Genomic DNA, 21,564 nt, shown 5'->3' with positions numbered 1-21,564 from the left:
AAGACTGGATCTTCTGCCTAGTGTTTCCCAGAGACTAATTCCTCAGGAACAGATTAGATTAATTGTTCTTCTATCCCAGACTCGATGCATTCAACATTGTGCAAGCATTTATCCTAAAGATTCTTTGTGCAATCTTTGTAGGGTCAGTCAAGGAGTGATTGCTCCACTACAGCAACCAGTTATTCCTCTGCTTTCCTCTGTCAGCATAGCTCATACAAAATAGCTTGTGCTAGGCAGATGTTCTACTGCTGGAAGTCTGTGGTGTGGGTACCTCTGTTGTAGATGAATATGAATACTGCATGAAGCTGGTCTTGTAAATAAAATTGCATCAAAGAAGCTAGAAATAGCATTTGAGAATTGTCAGAGGCAAGGATTTACTAGGAGAGTTGTCCTTGCACAGAGAAGTTTCATGTTTTAAGATTAGGCATCTGAGAATGGTGGAGGGATCTATACCAGAATAACTACACAAGACCGACTGTATCACTGTTTATGAAATTCAGCCTCAAATTTCTTCATGGCTAGAATAATATAACATGAAGCCTCAAGTTTATATCTTCTAAAGTCAAGTGCCTCCTTAGTAGATGATTTTTAAGTGAAGATTGGCCTGTCTACAAATTTTGTACGAATGTTAAAGCAAAAGACATTCACCAAGTCGGTGTCATTCAGTGTCATTCTCAGTGACACTTAACTACAAATATGCCTAACAATTTAAAGGCAAATATATACGTACATTTCACAGAAACAAAGAGTGATGTATACACTAGCCCTTGAATGTGAACTGTGTATCAGTAATTTCACAGTAACAGATTCTCTCCACTGCATGCTCTGAGACCTGAGTATAAAGAGCAACAAAAAGAAAAAAAAAAAAAAAAAAAAAAACTTTATTTGCAGCAGCCATCTACAGCTATTTAAGTTCAAGTCATGAACTGCTTAACTGGTGAAGCAATCAAAGCTACTGTCCCCGGGCTTAGCAGACAGGCTGTCAGCTGAATTCTTATGGAGGCTTAATTCTGTACCAGCAGAGCATGATCCTTTTGAAAGAGGGCTGAAGCATACAATAGAAGAACAGTGTGAAGAAAGTGTTGTCATTTTATGACTGCTCTCTGGACTTCTTTGTACAGAGATGTTTATCAGAAATTAGTATTTAATTATGTTAATCAAAATGGTTATCACAATATGATCACAATCAATATTCAACCATAACCGATAATCAGCCTTAATCATTAAAATTAGGCCCCTGTTTTTCAACTCAAAAAGTGCCACTGGTCTCAGCACCTTTGGAAATAAGGCCAGTAAGGAAAAATACCATGTATGTTGGACATTCTGTGTATTATGCAAAAGACATGCAGAAGTGAATAATTTTAAAGGGAATCAATTTCCTCTCTGAATGCAACATAAAATTAATGCAATATGAATGATTCAGATCTCATAGGCATTCAACTGTTTGAATAATCAAATACATGAAGATATCTAACCATATCCTAATCTGAATAGAAGAACAACCTATTCCTCACCTGTCCAAACAGAACTGATTCGTTCCAGCACATACAGATGAAGACAACAGGATATCATTACCTTTTTTAACTGCACTCTACAGGAATCTGCTTACCTAATGTTAAGCCTCATTGCAACTGCGGATCCTTTAGTGGGTAGCATGTAGCTCTACTTCTGGAAGGTTTTTCTGTGGGTAGTTTTCATGCTGTTTTAGCTGATATCAGTTTTAATTAGGTGAAGTTAAGTAGTAGAGCCTACTAGCTTAAAAGCAACTACGCACGAATAAAGCTACCTATACTTCCTTTCCCCACATTTACAGGATTATATTTTATTATTTATAAATGTTATTGTATTAGTAGAACTAGATCCACAAAGATGTGTATAATCGTATAAATATGTAAATTTGTATAACATAAAATCACTCTAATGAAAATTACTAAATAACACAGCCATGCTGAGAGCAATTTTTGAGGGGAGTACAGAATGTTGAGCTCCATTTTCTTGCATGCGTTAAGGGAAGGCAATTGCAAAGCATCAGAAGCTGTGAAGAAGGGTAAAAGTTCATCACTTGATCCTGAGGTACTGCAGCATAGTTCTAAATCCACATCATGTGGATTGAAAACGCATTGTCTCTAGCACTAACAGGTTTTATATCTTGGATGTAAAGCAGTTATTAGTTGCATGTACCTGTGACTTTGATATAATTGAATAGGCGCAAAAGATAAGTTAGTAGTAGTCTTGCAGAAACCATATGATACAAAAGTAAGATAAAATGTTGGGAAAGATGGTTTCTTAGGTTGGCTAATAGCTGGGGAAAATAAGATAGATGATAAAATGTCTAAAAACACACATAAGGTACTGTGTTTCTGGTGCTATTCCCCCCACCCCCAGACTCCCTGAAAAAAGGGTTATGTGGTTATGCTGTATTTGCTTGTTCAGCTTAGCAGCTTTTAAACTTAAATATGACCAGGACACACTAGTCTACAAATGATAAATTCCTAGAATCATCAAGAAAATACCAGCAATGAGAAGAAGAGAAAGACAGCAGACTAGCTCACTTTTAGATGTCTTAAAATTCGCACAGAAAGTTGTTCTTTCGACAAAAGTTCATAGGAGGGCAGAGTTCAATAGTCCTATGGTTCACTTGTTTTTTAATTGCTACAGTCAGCTCTTAGAATTATTTTTCTAAGAGATTGATGTTGTATGAAACTTAAGCAAGATGTGGAACATACTCTTGGCATATCTCAGAGTGCGTGAGGCTGTACAGGAAGTTCTCTGTAGGCTCTATAAATACTCAGTCAGACAGACAGTAATCTCTCTCTCTCTTCTTCAGATTTCTACTGCATGCCTTGGATACATGCTCCTAAGCAGATTACGGGCTTTCCTTGACCTACGCTTCTTTTCCTAATGCTGATCTGACTATGGCTGTCCTCAAAGTAAAATTCACCAAAACTAAGAGGGACAAATTGGCTCAGATCCTATGGATCCTCAACTGGGTTTCTGTAGTGAGTGGGATCATTCTCTTCAGTCTTGGCCTCTTTCTGAAAATAGAGATCAAGAAGCGCAACGAAGTGATGGCAAAAGGAGACATAAACTCTGTCCCCAACATGCTGATCTCTGTAGGGGTCATAGCATGTATCATCAACTTTCTGGGTGGCAAAATCTGCTATGACTGCTCAGATGCCAACAAGTTCTCTCGGTGGAAACTAGTTATGCTCCCATATATCGTGTGTACCTTCTGTTTTACCTTCTGCATCCTGATGGGTGCTCTCATGTGCTATACCATGAGGAATGAACTGGAAGAATCTCTCTATCTGGGATTGAGGGATGCTATTAAGTTCTATAAGGACACTGACATACCTGGAAGATGTTTCTTAAAGAAAACAGTGGATATGTTGCAAATTGGATTCCAGTGCTGTGGAAACAATGGCTTTAGAGACTGGTTTGAAGTTCAGTGGGTATCTGCTCGTTACCTGAATATGGCTTCCAAGGAAGTTATGGAGTAAGTATTTACTAGTCTTGATGGAAAATTCTAGGGAAAAAAACCTCCTTCAACATGAATTTGTATTGAACAGAAAGTATGTAACAGTAGTGTCAGAAGAACTTGAGACATATCGACTTTAAAAAGAATACAAGACGGCTTGTTTTCTGCCAGATGCCAAAAATTCAAGCAGTGTCTTTTCCTCCTTACTAAAATGACACCCTGTGGTTAGGAGATTTTTCTCAAAGATCATTCTGGATGACTGCTAACAGGGCTACCTCAACAAGAGCTAACGTTTCTGTGATCATAGGCATGTTCACACTCTGGTGCTTTAATTAATGCAACAACTTTTAGTAAATAATAGCAGAAGTTAATAGCAGAAGTGACACTTTTTCTAGACCACTGTTACAGTAGTATCCTACTGTAAGGACAAAGGTAAAATGTACTACCTTGTATTTCTGTGAGCCACGTAGAAACAGCAATGTTTTGCCATGGGTCTTAAACTCAGATTTCATCTGCAGGGTCACCTGTGCTCTGCCTTCATTTTGGAAATATAGTCATTTAATTTTTGCCCCATACAGACAGAAGACATCATGGAAAAGTATGCGAAGGAAATAATTATACTGCAGAATTTCTTTTACTGCATATGAACTAGATAATCCCATCTTGATTACTAAAATCAACATTGGTGCTATGTAACCAAATTATACTATGATTTCCAAAATCTAGTAGTAAAACATTTCATATGAAACCACTAGGATCAAAGTCCAGCTTGTAACATTCTGAAAGGAAGCAGAAGAAACCAAGTATTTTTCTTGGTTTCATCTTGTACTGTATGTCAATTAGTACTTTGTAGATTACTAGGCAAAGCTGAAAATTCATACTTAACTCAAAAGGCATCTCTGCAGAACTGAACTTTTCACCTTCTTTCATAATCCTCTTCCCTCTCCTCTTGTATTTCTGCATTACCAACATCACAGCGTCACAAGAAATTGAGTCAGTCAATGGAAATGGTATGAGGATGAAGCAGTTTACAGCAGTACAATCCTATCATCGCTTTAGTTAGATAAAAAACATCTTTTTTGTATAGTCTCATAAGCAAGTTCTGCTTTACAATGCCATATCTGAATTACAGCAATGAATAGTGGTTAATGTCTCGTTCCAAACAAAAGGGCAAGGGGGGCATACTTAATTCTGCTTTCTGTGGACTATATGGGCTTTTTTCTTTTTTTTCCCTCCAGTTGCTGTTACCAGGCCACAAAGTGAAGAGCTAGACATTAAAAAAATGGAGGAATTAATGCCTAACTTTTCCTAGGTGGGAAACAGCAGATCTTTATTTATTTGGAAATATCTTTAAAGAAAATATTCTTGACAGAAAATTACACCAAACAAAAATGAGAGAGAGAAGGCCCACAGCAATAAAGTGAAGGTGATTATTCTGCCATCTCAGGACAGCCACAAATTCTGATATTCTTTTCAGCTTATGTTTCTTTTGAAGGATACATTTAGTCCCCAAATGCTGGAAGAACACTGTACCACAGTGATCATTGCTTCTTGTTTACCTGAACAGCTTCTGTGATGCCCTCCTGCCTTTTAATTTTGGATATCTGTATCAGAAAAGGAAACTAAGATTAACAACTGAGGACATCTTGCAAAACATTAAATATTCTATTAGGAAATAGTGAAAGCTGGGTATCTGGGATTAGGTTGTCTTTCATATATTCTAGCCAGTGGAGAATTTCTAGTGATTCTCTAGTGATTCCTGTGGCATGTATAATTGTTCTTGCATTAGCTTCTCTTTCAAAATGCTTGCACTCAGAATCAATCCAGAAGTAAAGACACAGGGTTTCAAGCACTGTAACTTCCATTATTGTTTTGCCAAGACAGACAAATTCTAAAATTGTCTTTAATATTCTCAGCGGAAAGATGTCTAAAAAGACATCATCTCCATAAACAACAAATCTGCAACTTACACATACAATACCAAAAATCAAGAGATACCGCACTGATCCCACACATAAAAATACTGCAAATAAAAAATTTAATTTTCCTGCAGTGAGCAACATTTCCAGTTGCAGATACATTCTCATTTTCCTTCTGTTACATTGGAGAGGCCCGCATTGCAGCAGACTTTCATGACATCCTTTTAGAAAAAAAATGGACACATTCTGCTGCTGCCACCAGATTTATAATGCCCAAACTTTCTATCCTATTGCAGCCGTCTAAAGAGTAATGTTGATGGGAAGTTCTTGGTGGATGGAGTACCCTTCAGCTGCTGCAATCCAAGTTCCCCACGGCCCTGTATCCAGTACCAGCTGACAAACAACAGTGCTCACTACAATTACGATTTCCTGACAGAGGAGCTCAATATCTGGGTGAAGGGGTGCAGAGAGGCCCTGCTGGATTACTACACAGCTATTATGAGATCCATTGGTATTGCAGCATTGCTTATTTGGTTGTTTGAGGTAAGTTTTATAAAAACAGTCTGTGTCAGATGCATCGGACATGCTTGCTTTCTGGGATGGGAAATAACAATGGTGTTATACCATAATTATACCACAACTATGGTATGACGAGTGTGAGAAGCACCTCAGTATCTAGAACAAGTCCATCAGCACTTCAGGAGTGTTGCAGGGCTTTCTCTAGTACAGTTTCTCAAAGACCAGAGTAGAAGCAAATCTATTGAAGATGAGAACTATTAGAAACGATTAACATGATTCTGTACGTTTACAGAGCTTTTTTCAACAGACTATGGCACATTGACTTTCCTGAAGCATTTACAGGACCAGATGCAGGATAACACATGCAGTAACGCAACAGCAAGGAAATTAGGTGGAAGGCATAAGGTTGTTTTGAGGCAGTTTTAGGAAAGAATATCAGAAATGTGAGGCAGGCCTTTGGTGAATACATCAATTTTATTTACAGTAAGAATTACGCATAAATATTAACAGCTCAAAGCCTCCTTTCTATATTACATTGCTTTACCATATAAACAGTACTTGCAAACATGGGATACATTTTAGATACAGATCAGATTGCTTATTATGCAGTCCAAATAAGCATATCACAAGCAAGCATACACACCTTCAAAGGTGCAGTCTTTCTACTGACACCCGTAAAAAAAAAAAAAGCTGTCTGGATATTGTAATCTGCATGCAATGCAGATAACCCCAATGGCATAGGCTAAAATACTGTTTCTTCTATTTTTAATAATAGCTAGATTTTCCTGATTATTACTCTATTGCATAAATATTAATGCTATTTAAAATAGTTTGCCACAATAGTCCTTAGGCAGTGCTAGATTGGGCAGTGATGGCAAAAACAGGAGATATTTGGCAGCACAGGAAAAAGCTGCAAGCCTGCTCTGTGCTCCTTTCAGTGTTGACAAGCTGAGCACACTGAAAGCACAGCTTTTCTCTAAACATATACTTGAGCCTCTTCTGTAGGGCATCCTTCTTCATTTATGCATTAGCATGTTGGACACATATAGCTTATGCAGGAATGATTAAAAACCTTCAAGACAATACTGATTTAATGAAGGTCAGTGGAAAAAGTTGCATAGAAATGAACAGACAAATTTTTGTTTTTTTGTAACACCTCCCCTCCCTAATGACCGATGGCTCCATTAAGTGATCATTCATTTTATGACTAGTCTCTGAGCCTGCAGCATTCCGATGTATTTCTAGGTATTTATACACTAATAACATGCAAGTGGGAATGGTACCTGAAGAATGGAAAGAAAAAAACCTCTACATGGTATTTTTCATTCTAAAACACATAATTAACTGGGAGATTGGTTAGCTCTAACGCTGGGATAAAGAATGTATTTATTTCACTCAATATTAAATAATAGGCCTGTAAATACACAAGTCAGAAAGCAGACTTCGTGGTAGGATCAAGGCTGTAACTTAAGCTCTGTTTAACCACTAATCTTTTCTTACAGCTCTCTGTACTTACTGGTGTCCGGTACCTACAAACAGCAATGAAGAATGTTCTTTTGCTAGGAGACCTGGAGGGTGAATCAGATGGTTGGTTACTAGAAAACAGTTTTGTGGAAACAGCCAAATACAACATTAATATCATTAAGAACCTTGGCAAAGCCAACCAGATCTCCACTGTCTCAGGCCTGAATGATCCCAACATTGATGTTCAAAACACAAACTGTGGCAAAAACAATGTTGCAACAAAATCTATCCCTGCAGCTAGCTAGACAATCCATTCAGAGAAATCATGTCACAAGTATCAAAGATTGTAATACAGCAAAGCAACACAAGTTTTTTTTGTTTGTTCATTTGTTTTGTTTTGTTTTACTTGTGGGGAAAAGAGAAAAAGTGATATGACAACTGACAAGAAGATAAACTGGTCATAGGAACAAAATACTGATACTTCTTTGGCCAGGTGTATTTTCTCTTGTGAAATCCCTGATTTTCATACCTGCACAAAACAATCTTTTAAAGTTTTCCCACTTTGTCTCTTCCAACTTAGATATTTCTGTCATCTGAATATGTCAGAATAATGATTATGCACAAAAAAGACTATCAGTTTGGATATCAGACTGTTCCAGATAGGATTGGTTTACTTTATATCAACAAAGTTTGTCATTATTGACACCTGTATTGAAATCCCAGCAGCAGGGAAATTTCAAAAGAAATTACTACATTGGATAAAAAGAGATTTTTTTTAAATAGCAAAAACTGTAAAATGAAAACTGTGTTTAAAAAGTCCATATTAGGATACAAATACATGTATGTTGTTGCCCTTCTAAAAACTTAATAGCTACGTGAAATTGAGTTAAAGCCAATTTAAGTTCATTAGTAGAGACTTGAAAAAAAATGAAGTACTTCTTAATTTTTCCCTATAGTTTAGAGAAAGCCAACTGCCATACATCTCCAGAAAGCTAGTGGGTGCTTCTAAGAGAGCTAGTTCCCTCTGCTCAAGAAAACTAATTGACAGCTCATGCTAAGTTTATGAAAATTCCAAGTACAATGTGCTAACACACATTTAAAGAAGAGCAAATACCTGATACAAAACAAATGCTAATGATCCCTGATGATCAAAGAGTTCAATTTCGAAAGTAGTTACATAGATCCATAGGCTCAAACACAGATTATTTGGAACCAACAAAGACAAAGACAGATTGAAAGCTCTCCCATCACGTTCCAAGGATAGCACTCGAAGTTTTTATGTCCATATATGCAGCAAAAGCATTTCTATACTTGTAGTTACAGGATAATGATGACTAATTCATCATTAATGGTATGATTGTAAGCAGAAAAACATACAGATACAGAACAGAGGATAGAAGACCATATAAAAAGATATTTCTTGCTAACTGTTGTGAATAATACATTGCTTGAATATAACTTTGGAAAGCTCGTGCATTTTTTGTATATAATGAAGTAAAAGGAGTTATCCTGTCACAGTGATACTTAAAGCAGAACTACTTTGCTTTTGCAATCATACAGAAATAACAGTAAAAATTCCTTTACCTGTCCAAACATTGTTGTTTTCTGTGACACTAGAATAATGCTTTAAGAATATATTGTAAATAAGCAGTGTGATGGAAAAATCTATACTGTAAGTCAAGCAAGCTATATGCATGATTGTAATTCCAAATGCAGTCACATTGCTGCTGAAAAAATTTAGGCCTATATTTAAGTTTGTTAAAAATAAAAATGGACAGATAGGTTCTGTCTGTAGTAGGAACCCATAGCAAAGGTTTTGCAAAAGGCACATGAGAAGCAAGACTGTTAGAAAATAGTTCTCTCTCTGACAGTCTCCTAACTTACTGGAAACAGCAGTTTGTGAACTTGATTTGACAAACATTAGATATCTATCAATGTGTTTTAATAGCTCTCTACAGACTTTTTTTCTTATGAATTTGTATAGCAATTTTTTTTAACCCATTCATGGTTTTGATATCCAAAATACATCAGTGAGCTTGAAATTTTAGTTTCATACAATTTGATTCTGCATTTCTTGAAAAAGTGCTTATCTCTGCTTGTTGACTCCGTGACAACTTAATAGGTATCCCCTAATTCTTGCTGTAAAATGCAACCAATAGTCATTCTGTATTTTTTTCCTCCATGCCATTCCTGATTTTACTATCTTCTATTATAATCTCTCTTGGTCATACCTTTCTAAGTGGAAGAAGCTGGTATTTAATCTTTTATTCTATGGAAATTATCTTTGACAGTTTTTGTAACTCTTCTCCATTAATTAGTTTTAAACAAGTAACACTGCATGCATATAACTGGGGACGTTATGAATTAAATAGGTCTTCTGTCTTTTTCCTAAGATTTCCCATTATTTCTTGCTTTTGTTGACTGTTTGAGCTCTGAGATGATAGTATTTTTATAGTTCTGTGAAAACGTTAAGAGAATTTTGATACTTGTATAAAGCCCTATTGTGAGATGTCAGTTTTTGCATAAGCTGGTGTATCACTCCTTCAACTATTTCTGAGAGCCAAAAACATTATTTCCACACCAGTCTGTTGTGTTGTTTCTAAGTCTACCTAATGTCCTTAGGCTTGATCCTGACTCCCTTTCTTTCTTTCCTATCTTTCAATGTGATAATCATAAAATTTCAAAGAGCTATATTGTAAGATTGTTGTTTTTGTTTGTTTTTTTCTGGCTTTTATTTCTCATCCTACTAAGAGAAACCTATCTGTCTCGTGTTCTAAAAAGAATATTATTTGTCTCATCTTTAGAACTCCTGTTTCTTTCTAGAACATAAAAGAAAATCACCATCAGTGGCTCTGGGAAATGCAATCCAAAAGGAAGCAGGTGTGGTCTCTTGTTGCTGCAGAACACTGAGCACAACAGCTTCCTGAGCCTTACTAGAAGCACTAAAATTAGCTGATACAATACTGGAAAAGAATTAACATAGAAAAAGTCAGTACTTTGAGGGACCACAAGAAAAGGCAGTCATATTAGACAGACTGCAAATTAGACAGACTTTTCAATGGAAGACGATAAAAACACTTTTTTTTTTTTTTTCAGATCAGCAAAGTGCCACATGCTTCAGTCAATAGCAGTCATTTCCTTAGTATGATTTCAGTCCATCTACATTTGGAAAAGCAGCTCTAGACTGCTTAACAAACAAATGGTGTAAGATAATCAGAAATAGCTCAGAGAAGAAAAAAAGAAAAACAGAAATAAGATTTGTTTTCTTTAGGAAAAATTGATTCAAAAAGACTAAGTAGGCATAATAAAAAAATAAAATACTTTAAAAGTAAAGTGAGAAATGGTTCAGCTTGATGAAAATAGTTTTAAGACAGGAAATAAAAGCATGTTATTTTAAAATAATACTCTGTATCTTAGGAAAATGTTCCTGATGGAAAAAACACATTTACCTGTGGAAGCAGATGAAACTTGACATCCTGTGCCATTTAAAATCTCTCTAGATTGTCTATTTAGCTTGCAGAATTATAACAGCTGTGAGCTTACTCCTTTGATACCTCTCTAGTGGAGGTCCCTATTTGTCAAGAATCTGCTCTGAAAAATAGATTCATAAGAAGAGTGAATTAAAATGATTATCTAGACTGAGTATCTCTATAAAATGACACAAATTTAATGCAGCAAGTGCTGTAACACATTAGCATGAACAGCAGTGGTATAAATACCTGGCTACACATCTCCCCTGGTCCACACACTTCATTTACTTTCATATGAAGAGAACACATTTTACAATAAAAAACTAAATAATATTTGCTACGTTAACTTTTCTTTCTCAGACAACTGCAAAAGCTGATGAAATGACTGGCTCTGTGAAAATTTATGAAATTAACTGAGTATCAGGATGTATTTCACAGGGAACAGTTGCTGTCTTATTACTGATTATTACTAGTAATTACTTAGACATTAGACTGCTCGTTTCTATGCTGCCTAGGTATTTAGAGTCCACAGCCACAGACGTATTATGAAAGGATAACAGCTCATTTCACAGAACTGAAGACAAATTAAATCTATCAATTTGAAAATCTCAGCAATATTGACTGATTGTTACTTCAATACAAGTGCTAAAATAAGTGCTTTCTTCTTTGCTTTCTACATATCAGTTTCCTCAGCAAACGTGCATGCTAAATATCTAACTTGCTTTATAGCACCTGTCATAATCATTTGGGTTTCCTGGAGTGTTTAAAATTACAGCCACTGTATCCAGAAAATAAACTCAGGTAGCAGCACAGACTCCGTCTTTAATTCTCTGCAGTTTATAAAGACAAAGATGGCATTAGCAAGCAAAGCCTGTAAGCCGAGGCATCTGCTCAGATACAGAAATAAATACGATTTGTGGGACACTTCTTATCCTATTTGTTATTAATGCTTAATCCAGTCAGAAATAATAACAATACATTTATGCAACAAGCTCCAGCAATTTCCACAGCAAGGAACTCACCTCTATATAAAACTATCATCTTTATGAATTTCTTCATAAGAAATATGTTCAGTTTCTGGTGAAAACACTATGACAGTTCCTGTAGAAATTGCAGTTACGATGTTCCCTTAAAGCTTTGATTATCAGTGAAGACGCTTGCTTTACATTGATCATAATAAAAAAATATAATGAATAATATATGAATGAAGCATATTTAGAATTTCCTTGTATCAAAGTAAATGAAAACAGTACATTTCCTTAAAAGCTGGAAGCCTCCCTTCTGCAAACTGATTTTTTAACTGGTATATGGATCATACAGTTGTCTACAACACAATCCGTGATATTTAAAATCTGACAAATTATTTGGTACACATTTGCTGCTATCAGTTTCCAGCTGTGGCAACAGTTTAGACTCTGCATAGGGAAGTCTGTAGTTTAGACAAGAATCATAGAGGCATGAAGCTCATGTAACCTAGGTAGAGTCCTTATTTGCTATGAGAAGACTATCACTTAAATGGATGCTCTTGTCCTGCTCTGCTCCTGCATGCCAAGTAACAGAGGTAGACTGCCTGGAGTCACTCTGTTGTGCGCAGTCTGTCTGGGTAAATTCAACTGCCCAGGGAAGTTCCATGCAAGTCTGAATAGGGAAAAAATCACAAGATAGAAATACTTAGGTTTTGTAACTTGTCGTAAAAGCATGACTCACAGAAAGAAAAAGTGGATGAAAGAGGTTTGGAGTCCAAAATCTATGCTGGAAATCTATGAAATCTGAGAAATCTATGATGGATTTCTCAGGCTGCCACAGTATGTTCAGCAAAACCTCCAAGCAGAAGTTAAGGTGGATTGGGATGGTCTTTCTCCAAGCACTAGACTCTCTCAATACCCGTACCTAAAGAGCATTTCTACTACATTTCTACTGCATTTCAGGTATTTTTTAGGAGAATGGAGATGGTATATTCTGTAGTCTGCTGAAAAAGCCCAGCCACAGCTCCTCACAGATAAAGCAAGGACTTGAAACATTCATCAAATTCACAGCCCCAGTACCCACTTCAAAATGTGTTATGCAGGCTCATTCATTCAAACATGATTCCCAGAAACCTCTGAAGTCTGATAGATTCTAAGTTGTTTAACAACCTGTAGTTAAATTATACAAACTAGAGTTTTGTTTTTCTTGGCATCGTACTCAAGAGCAAATGATATAAAAAACAGTAAACTCAAGTTTTGATATTTCAATTTAACTTCATACCTGGCCTCTCCTCTTACTCACCATTGCAATGAATAATGCATATAATCCCTCTAAGTTTCAGCTTGCCCTCTCTTGTAACGTTCTGTGACAGCTCCTCTTTAATCTACACTTTCAACAATACAAGCTTAGAGAGATGTAGCTAGGACTAGAAATGACTGGATTCAAGAGACTTATGCAGGAGTCAATTTTCATTGTTGTCCATTTGTTTTCTGTATCCAAAAAAAAAAAAAAAAAAAAAAACTTAGCCTCTGTCTGCAAAACATGGATAAAAAAAATAATTAAAATTTGTTAGGATTGTGCCACAGAAATGGAACAACCTTCATCTCTGATGAAAGCGCATGATGGCCGAAATCTTCCTACAGACAATTTTAATAGTTCTCTTAATTCTCTAAGAATCTCTTAGAGAAATGGTGCTGTGTCTTTTCTTTTTTCTTAAAAAATGTGCTTCTTGTTCGAGTGTTTTTCAGAACAGTTCTGCTGGTATACTTTACCTGCCTTTGAGCTTTTCAGGAGTTAATTCCTAAAAATTAAGAAGAAGCACAGAAAGCAACAGTATTAATACTCAAACACTGCAAGCTTAATGGTGCCTGAAGCTACAACAAAAGAAATACCAGCCAGCAGGTTTTAAAATACAGAATTAGCCAGTACTTCTTACCTCTTATATGTAAGATTTTGTCTGTCTGTGTAGCACTGGACCAAAGCTTTTTTTCTCCATACTTATCACACAGAACACTAGACAAAATACAAACTTCCACTTTCAAGAAGTTAAGTATCTGCCAGACTATTCAGCAAGTTCGTCTTTGAGAAGCTATGAAACCAAAATCACTAACTTATCAGTAAAAGGCCACCTGAATATTGTGTTATGTACTGAAGACTTCTTTTAAAAACAGAGAGACACTGCAGGAGGCTGCATCTTTGAAACACTAGGACAAGTTTCAAGTGGAATATTTATTTAAATTAGAAAAATCATTCCACTAGTACTCACTGGTACAATGATGATATGGACTACAGTGATAACTCATGTGGTTTTACTAGTCATTTAATAACTCTTCCCTTTTTCCATGCTGACAGACCCTGCTATAATGCTCCTGTTAGATCAGCTGTAAAGTGTCAAAGTGTCTCCAAATAAAAATTGAATAATCTAAGAGAAGTTACTTTATTTCCTTTTTTAAATATACATATACAAGATATTTTATTTCAAAAGCACAAGAACATTATACAAGTTTCAAATTTACATTTTTGCAATTAAAGATACCAGTATGTGCATTATCAAATTTCTTCTGTCAGCTTGGATGGAACGGAAATCAGTGGCATAAGCATCTTGCGATCACTAAATACAGATTATACTCACAGTGAACAAAACTGCATAGTAATTTATGAAATGAAAGATGACCACACTAGTCAGTGAATGGTATGGAGCCCATTTGCTCATTAGTATGTGCAAACATACAGAGAGATGCAACTTTGCCCCTTCCTCTCTCACTTCTCCAGATACAAAGATATTTCTAGAGCTTTAAACAGGAGCTCACCTGATCAAACCAGCTCGTGTCCTTATAAACATATTATAGTTCAGACAGAAATCAAAGAGTGATCTTACCACGTATATATCAGATTTTTGTATCAGTGAAGTGCAAGGTAACTGAAAGTTTTTGATAAATGAAAGGGTAAATATCAGAGGGGAAAAAGTGAATACAGTTTTGGTATCAATGAGACATACATTTGCTAGTTTTAAAATGTTTTTCTTGGTAAGAAGTGTTTTGATGACCTTAGAAATCTCCAGTGCATGCAAGTCTTGATCACAATGGCTTTTCTAAATTCACTATGTATACAGAACTGATGTTTGTCTTTAAAGAATTGTATACTCAGGTTTAAAAAAAAAAAAAAATCAAAATAAGGAGAATGGTCTTAACTGCAAGAAAACAAAACCTGGAAAACATACTGAAGCCAACTATTTGTATCACCAGGGAAGGATTATAGAGAAAGTTATTTTTAACAAGTATTTGAAATCAGAACAATGTTTGAGTCCACCTGTATTCCATTTTCAGGAGAGTTCTGGTACTGCTCAGTGCACTCACATGTACTCTAAAAGCTTTAAGAAACAAGGAGAACAGCTATATTTATATCTAACTCATTAATTTGTGATTCTACTCTCGTATAGCCAGTAAGAAAAAAAAATCACAGAAAGACACATTCTCAGATATTAATTTGAAAACCTCCCCTTGTGAGCCTTATTAACTTACACAAAAAATCCAAATAGCAAAGGGAGGGGAAATTTAGAGCACTGATAACTTCAAGCTTGGACACAAACGGGATATCCTAAGAAAGCATTTATACCCATCGCCTTACAAATTCCCTCAAGTATATTATAGTTGAAATTTAGAAAACAGAATAACAAACAATTAGAACTGAAACAGATTCACATAGCATTGAGAGAGTTCAATCACAATGTATTAATAACTACCAAAGGGAAAAGGGACAACTTAGCCACCTTCTTTTTCTTTTCTGCTCTAACTAGCACTGAACCACTGAACATGACCCCCAAAACACATTCATTTATGCAAATAGGACTCCAATTGTGACAGAGTATGAAAGGTGGTAAATTCCCCAAACATGGGCAAACTTATTCCCAATTCTTAAATTTGCTGGTTTAGGGACTTGATTTTAGTCTAGTGATAGTTTTGAAGATTTAGTCTGTTGAGTCTCTGGCTCCTGTATAACTTGCAGAGATATACTACAACTACCTAAGAATATTTTCTTGCTTGTCTCTCAGGGAAAACCTCAGGGGACAAACTAAAAGAAGTAAAACTAACCACAACATAACCAAACAGTGTAGCTCTAACCTCTTAGGATATACAACATTAATAGAGGACAAATTCATTAGATAAAGTGCAGTTCTGGCAATGCGAAAAGCACAGACTTTATTTTTGATGCAACAAGCAAGATGGTAATTCCCCCATGCACTTTCTATGCACACTTCTCCTTTGAAGAGTTTTCTTTAATAAACTCTTCATTAAATTCCAGGATATAGCAGAATGCAGGCTTTTTCTGCACAGCTTCATGTTTGCTGTACCTGTTGCTACAGATTACTACAGACCTGGCACCACTTCCACCCCAACATTATGCCACAGATCTTGATCTATTAAAAAGTTCCAGTAAGCATGGAAAAAAAATGCAGAAAGAAAGTAAAGCAACTTTTTCCTTAACAATATCATTTAAAAGTATACTCTTGAGGCAATAAAAGAATGTGTGTGCCCTGAAGCACAAGGTTTGGGAAGGTGTCCTCATCAAAACATGTGAAACAATTACAACTTGTCAAAGAAGTGAAAATATTTCTGGACCTGAATGTTCAAATAATATTTATACAAGGTGGCTTTTTTTGGGGGAAAAAAAGAGCAAGACATATGACATGAAATTCTGTTTCAATGTATCAGTACTACATCAAACCTAGAGAATTCATCTGTTGTGTCTGAACTACAGTATCCACTTTAGAGTAGATTATTTACTGCCACTCTTCTTTCCTTTTCCAAAGCAATGCCAAAGGTAAGAGATTTCCCTAAAATCAGGAGACTCAAAGCAGTTGCCAATTGAATCCAAAGAAGATCTGGTTTGTTTCTTGGCTCCTGGCAATCTCCTCTATGATGCAGTGTTGCTGCCACAGCAGATGGAGCTTCCGGTAACGCTCCCGACATAGGTGCAGGGGATTGCCTCTTCTTCATAGAAGGAAAGGGAGAATATACGAATAAGCGTATCAGAATATCAACTAACAAACTACTCCATTCATAGTCTAGCATTAATGGTAGTAACAATAGACAGTAAAAATTAAATAATTGTATGAACAGAAACTCCAACAGGTCTACTGGTAAAAAAAAGTTTCACATGCAACAAACAGTGACTGTAATTTCCAAGACAATATTTTAGTAATGGCAGTTGCAAATTTCAGATTAAAAGTATAGAAAGTATTCTTGTGAAAATTAAGAAAATTTAACAGAACCAAGTAGATTTTTCCACTACTAATGGCCCATTCCTGACTAGAAACTATCATCAGGATTTTGAAGTTAAACAAGTTCACCAGACAAAGATACGTATTTGTGCTCCACACATTAGCAGGAGGAACATGGTGCCTAATAGGTATAAGACAGACACCAAAACAGAAATGAAGAAATCAGGAAGGCTAAATATTTACTTACTTCAGTCCTGGATCTGTTTCTCCATATTCATCCAAGTAGGGAGCAGGATATAAGCAACCCCTGGTTTTACCTTCTATGAGGACAACTTTGCAGTCCCTGATTCTTAAGGAAAAATAGCTTCATTTAAAATAAATATCTTCAACATTGCCAGAAATTTACAGTATTTTTCTATAAGCTACAACTTTTGATAGCTTAGGTAGGATCTAAATCAATAGTAGATTCGATTAGCTAGGATTTGTACAAGTTACTTTGCATCAACTCCTTGTTAAATACCACATGTAAGTATTTCCTACTTCATACATGATGTAAGCATGGATTTCTTATCCCTGTAGCTTTGCAACAAATTCCCTGTTGCATACAATCCCTACTAGAGTTATTTTACCTAGTAGTTGAATAGTATGAATTACAATAGATTAAATAGCATGGATTATCTTTAGCTTAAGTAGAGCTAAACCAGATCTAAACTAGTGTCTCAATACCAACAGCAAGGAGACTTATCTATCACTACAAGTCAATTTTTAAAATTGATTTAAGTTAAACATATATAATCCTTGTTAGCACTTAAGAGTTTAATAAAAGGAGGAAATATCAAGCTTATTATGTAACATGAGGATAGCCATAATGGGACCTTATTTCCACAGGTCTTTACTGAGTTATGAGGCAGTATCTACACATCTACAACTCCCTACTACATTGTAGGGTAATGGGATGAGAATTACAATAGGTACCAGAAACAATCTTCAGACAGTAGAAGTCCTGCTCTTGGTAAGGAAAACAGTGAATTAACCTGTACAAAGCTCCTGAAATTATTGGAGCTAGATGGTTTTCCATACCAGAACCAGTTCAGGTAACTCAAGGATATCCCAAAGGCATGCATTCCATTTTGAACACTGCATTGCTCTGGTCTAGGTCCACAAAGGATTCATCGACCCTCCGAGGCACAAAACAACTTCAGTCCAAAACAAATATCCCATTACAGTGATTTGCCTGTGCTAGCAATTTCAGATGCTATGGAAAACTTCAGAGTTTACAGCAGGTATGTACCTAAATACACCTACTTTGGGCTTGGGTGCTTAGCTACTTCATGACCCTACTTGAATTTTCTTGTTACAGTCACTTCTGTGGTTATCTTAAGCAGCCATGAGTCACACAAGAAACATACCAAACACTATTCAGCTGATTAGCCTGCCAGTCTTAAGAATGTACTTCCCTCCATTTACAGCTGTATGTGTGCACAAGCCTATATTTCATAAGTAATAGAATAAGAAAAAAGTCAATTTACAGTAACTCTCTGATTACATTGTGAAGGACAATACTAAGCTCAAGCTACAAAGATATTCTGGTTTTGCCAACTTACAGGCCTCTGGATCGCTATTCCTATTGAGGCTCCTTAAAGTGTGGAGAAAAATAAGTAAAAAGTAAGAGTCCCAGATGTTTTGCCTCTGACACCTCAATCAAGAGAAGAGTAAAGTAGGCTTGACAGATAAAGACTGCTGAAAAAAATATCAATCCTAGAACTTTGAGCCTGTGTTTACAGTGTAATTTAAACTTACACAGCCTTAAAGAACAGGCACAAATTACAGTTATTTCCTGTGGAAGATAATACCATAATTATGATCTTCTGATTCTAAGTCCCCAGTTTCCATTTAATCTCATTATTAAAAACTTTACAATACATAATCTTCTAAACACACAGAAGCTCCACATAGCTCCTGATATACTTGAAACTAATCCTATGCTGAAGTAGAAATTCAACCATTTTGTGAACTAAGAACAAAGTAACTAGATAAAGATCAGTTCATTCTTTCACATTAAGTAGTAAAAAGAAAAATATGTATTAAAAATAGACTGGTTTTAATCACAGAAAATAATCTCTAGATACTAAATTCATAGAACAGTTCATTTGAAAATCCCAGTTTAAGGGAATGGTATGTGCAATTCCAATATACTTGGAAAATTCTAGCCCAACTAAGCCATGCAGGATAAACTAGACACATCACCTGGAAAACAGGCATACTGGTTTTATACCTGGAACTGTATATTCATTCTATAAAGTATATGATCTGACTCAGAACCTAGAGAACACACAACAACTCCCAGCAGCGGTATAACTTTTTGGTATGCTGCATTTTACATCAAAGCAATGTTTTTTCACCTCAGACAAGTCAAGTGCTTTGACATGGTTGTGTTTTTTTACCTTCAAATATTTCCTTTTATTCGTTAGTAAGTTAAATTCTGGCTAGCTACTTACTTGAGAAACATACAGACTCCAGCTCCACATTGAAGAGCATGAGACGTACAGGCTCCCAACTCCTCCCCATTCACAAGCTCTTGACAGCAAGTATTCTGGGAACACAACATAGCCCCACAGAACAAACATAATACTGGATGTTTTTGTTCATCATCAGAAGACCGTGGGCATCTAGAGAAAGCATAACCAGAATGTTAATTCAGGAATTTTTCTTCCAAAGAAAAGCTAACAATCAATAATGTTCCTAAAAAAAGTCACACGTAAGACATATACTATGTCATATCCATGTTTCACATATCTGCTTTCTCTGGCTCTGTTTTTACATTGCTTCAAAGATTTCAGCTGCAAAATACCTCCTACAAGCAGGACGTTGGACTAGATGATCTGCTAAGTCCCTCCTCATCTGAATTATCCTGATCCAGTCTTCCTGGCATAAAACAGTGTCAACCTGCTGGGCTTCTTGTGTCTAGTGCAACGATACTTTTCAGGTTTATGGGCCAAATCAAACCTACATTGCACTGGTGAAAAATGATCAGCAGATTAAGGTACAATAATTTGATGTGTTACTCTACCAAACACAAGGGACTTCATTTAGCAAGCTGTTGTACAGCAGACTTAAAACACTTGTTACAGTATGGACCAGTATAACCATAACACTGCCTTCATTTCCACAAAATCATTTCTATATACAGTTCTAACAGCAGTTACAGTAACTACACAAACATCAAAATGACAAAACTCCCAGCAAGACAATTAAATATAGCAAATCTTACCTAAACTGAGATGCTTGATTCAGAAGGCAGCTATAGTCTTCAGGAAGCTCTATTAAACTATTTCTTTTCCTAGGATATCTGTGTAAGTAAAAAAAGATTACAAGAAAAATTATCACAGCAAAAAAAAAAAAAAAAATCAACAGCTATAAACCACTATCCTGTTAAGCTTTTGGTCCATGCTGCAAAATTCTGGAGTTCCAGAACAGCTCTTCAGTCCTAGAAGCCCAAGTGAGAGTCTTCACATAGGAGCTTCACCATTTCTACATTCCAGCAATTTCAGCAAAGATGACAAAATTAAATTGCATATTTAACACATATATATACAAAGAAATTTCAAGTTTCAGTTAGCTTTTCTTTTTCGTTAGAGAAAGCTATATAACTTAGTTAACAGAATGCTGTACATTGTTGATGAAGATTCACAGTGTGAGGAATAATATAAAGCCACTTAAAGAGAAATGACTTTTGGTAGCACAGCATGAGAAAGAACAGAAGCACTGCTAACTTGCTCACAAACAAGCACTTAATTCTTTGAACAGTTTTAAGTCAAAAACAAAGGAAGAAAAAAACCACTAACCTTATTGCAATGCTTTTCCCCTTCAAACAACTTAGCACCACTGGGTCAGCACACCACCTATTTCAAACAAACATTTGTAGAAAACAGTGCATGATAATAATACAACTTTAGTATCCATAAACTAAACTATGAAGAACAGAGCATAGATAACATGTCGATAGTTTAGCTTAAACTTTGCAAGGAAAACCTGCTGCTCATTGCAGTTTTGCTTCAGAAAAATAATATTTTAAGTTTGCTTGCAAAAGAAAAAAACTACATGAAAAACACAATGCTTAAAATGATCAGTATTTCCTTGCGTATTAAAGCTCAGTTGAGTTACAAATGTGAGTAGTCCTTATTGATGTGTTGACATAGCAGAGTTCTCATGAAGTAAACATGGGCTACAGTACATAGCTCCTCTTGGAATATACAATATAATATCAAATGTTTTCTTAGTAGTCAGTATATTTTATTTAATAACCATCACCCAATGACTATTTTACAATGCATTATTTAGAGATTTTTTTAGTATTCTTGCTTAGAATGACCAAACAAATCTAACAAAAAAATAGACGTTGGCAAGTTATGAAACAGAGGAATTGGTAGCTAAAATATATTATTTCTATAAAGCATGAGAAAGCAAAGAGAACTGTAAGAGATGGTCAATCTAGTAATCTTCATCTAGCACACTTCTCAACAACTG

General features: G+C 35.8%; 2 protein-coding genes across 4 annotated transcripts in view; one reads left to right on the top strand and one right to left on the bottom strand.

Annotated features, from left to right (window-relative positions):
• Positions 1-2,915: 2,915 nt before the first annotated feature.
• Positions 2,916-7,776, top strand: LOC311209893 (photoreceptor outer segment membrane glycoprotein 2; the record flags this gene model as incomplete). Its single annotated transcript, XM_084287453.1, has 3 exons — positions 2,916-3,496; positions 5,694-5,940; positions 7,419-7,776. 3 exons carry the CDS (start codon positions 2,916-2,918, stop codon positions 7,683-7,685), a joined length of 1,095 nt encoding a protein of 364 aa, XP_084143579.1. The 3' UTR covers positions 7,686-7,776.
• A 6,368-nt stretch (positions 7,777-14,144) lies between these two features.
• UBR1 (ubiquitin protein ligase E3 component n-recognin 1) overlaps positions 14,145-21,564 on the bottom strand; it is a 61,896-nt gene continuing 54,476 nt past the window's right edge. For 2 of the 3 annotated variants that reach the window (XM_084288079.1, XM_084288077.1), the window contains exons 43-47: positions 20,883-20,939; positions 20,309-20,386; positions 19,536-19,706; positions 17,285-17,386; positions 14,145-16,807 (exon numbers count right to left, since the gene is read on the bottom strand). In XM_084288079.1, coding sequence (XP_084144205.1) covers positions 16,666-16,807; positions 17,285-17,386; positions 19,536-19,706; positions 20,309-20,386; positions 20,883-20,939 — 550 coding nt within the window. In that variant the 3' untranslated portion in view covers positions 14,145-16,665. The other variant, XM_084288078.1, reaches the window with a different exon arrangement.

Source organism: Netta rufina, assembly GCF_964035555.1.
Source record: "Netta rufina genome assembly, chromosome: 5".
Classification (NCBI taxonomy): domain Eukaryota; kingdom Metazoa; phylum Chordata; class Aves; order Anseriformes; family Anatidae; genus Netta; species Netta rufina.
This window is presented reverse-complemented; position numbering and strand designations above follow the sequence as displayed.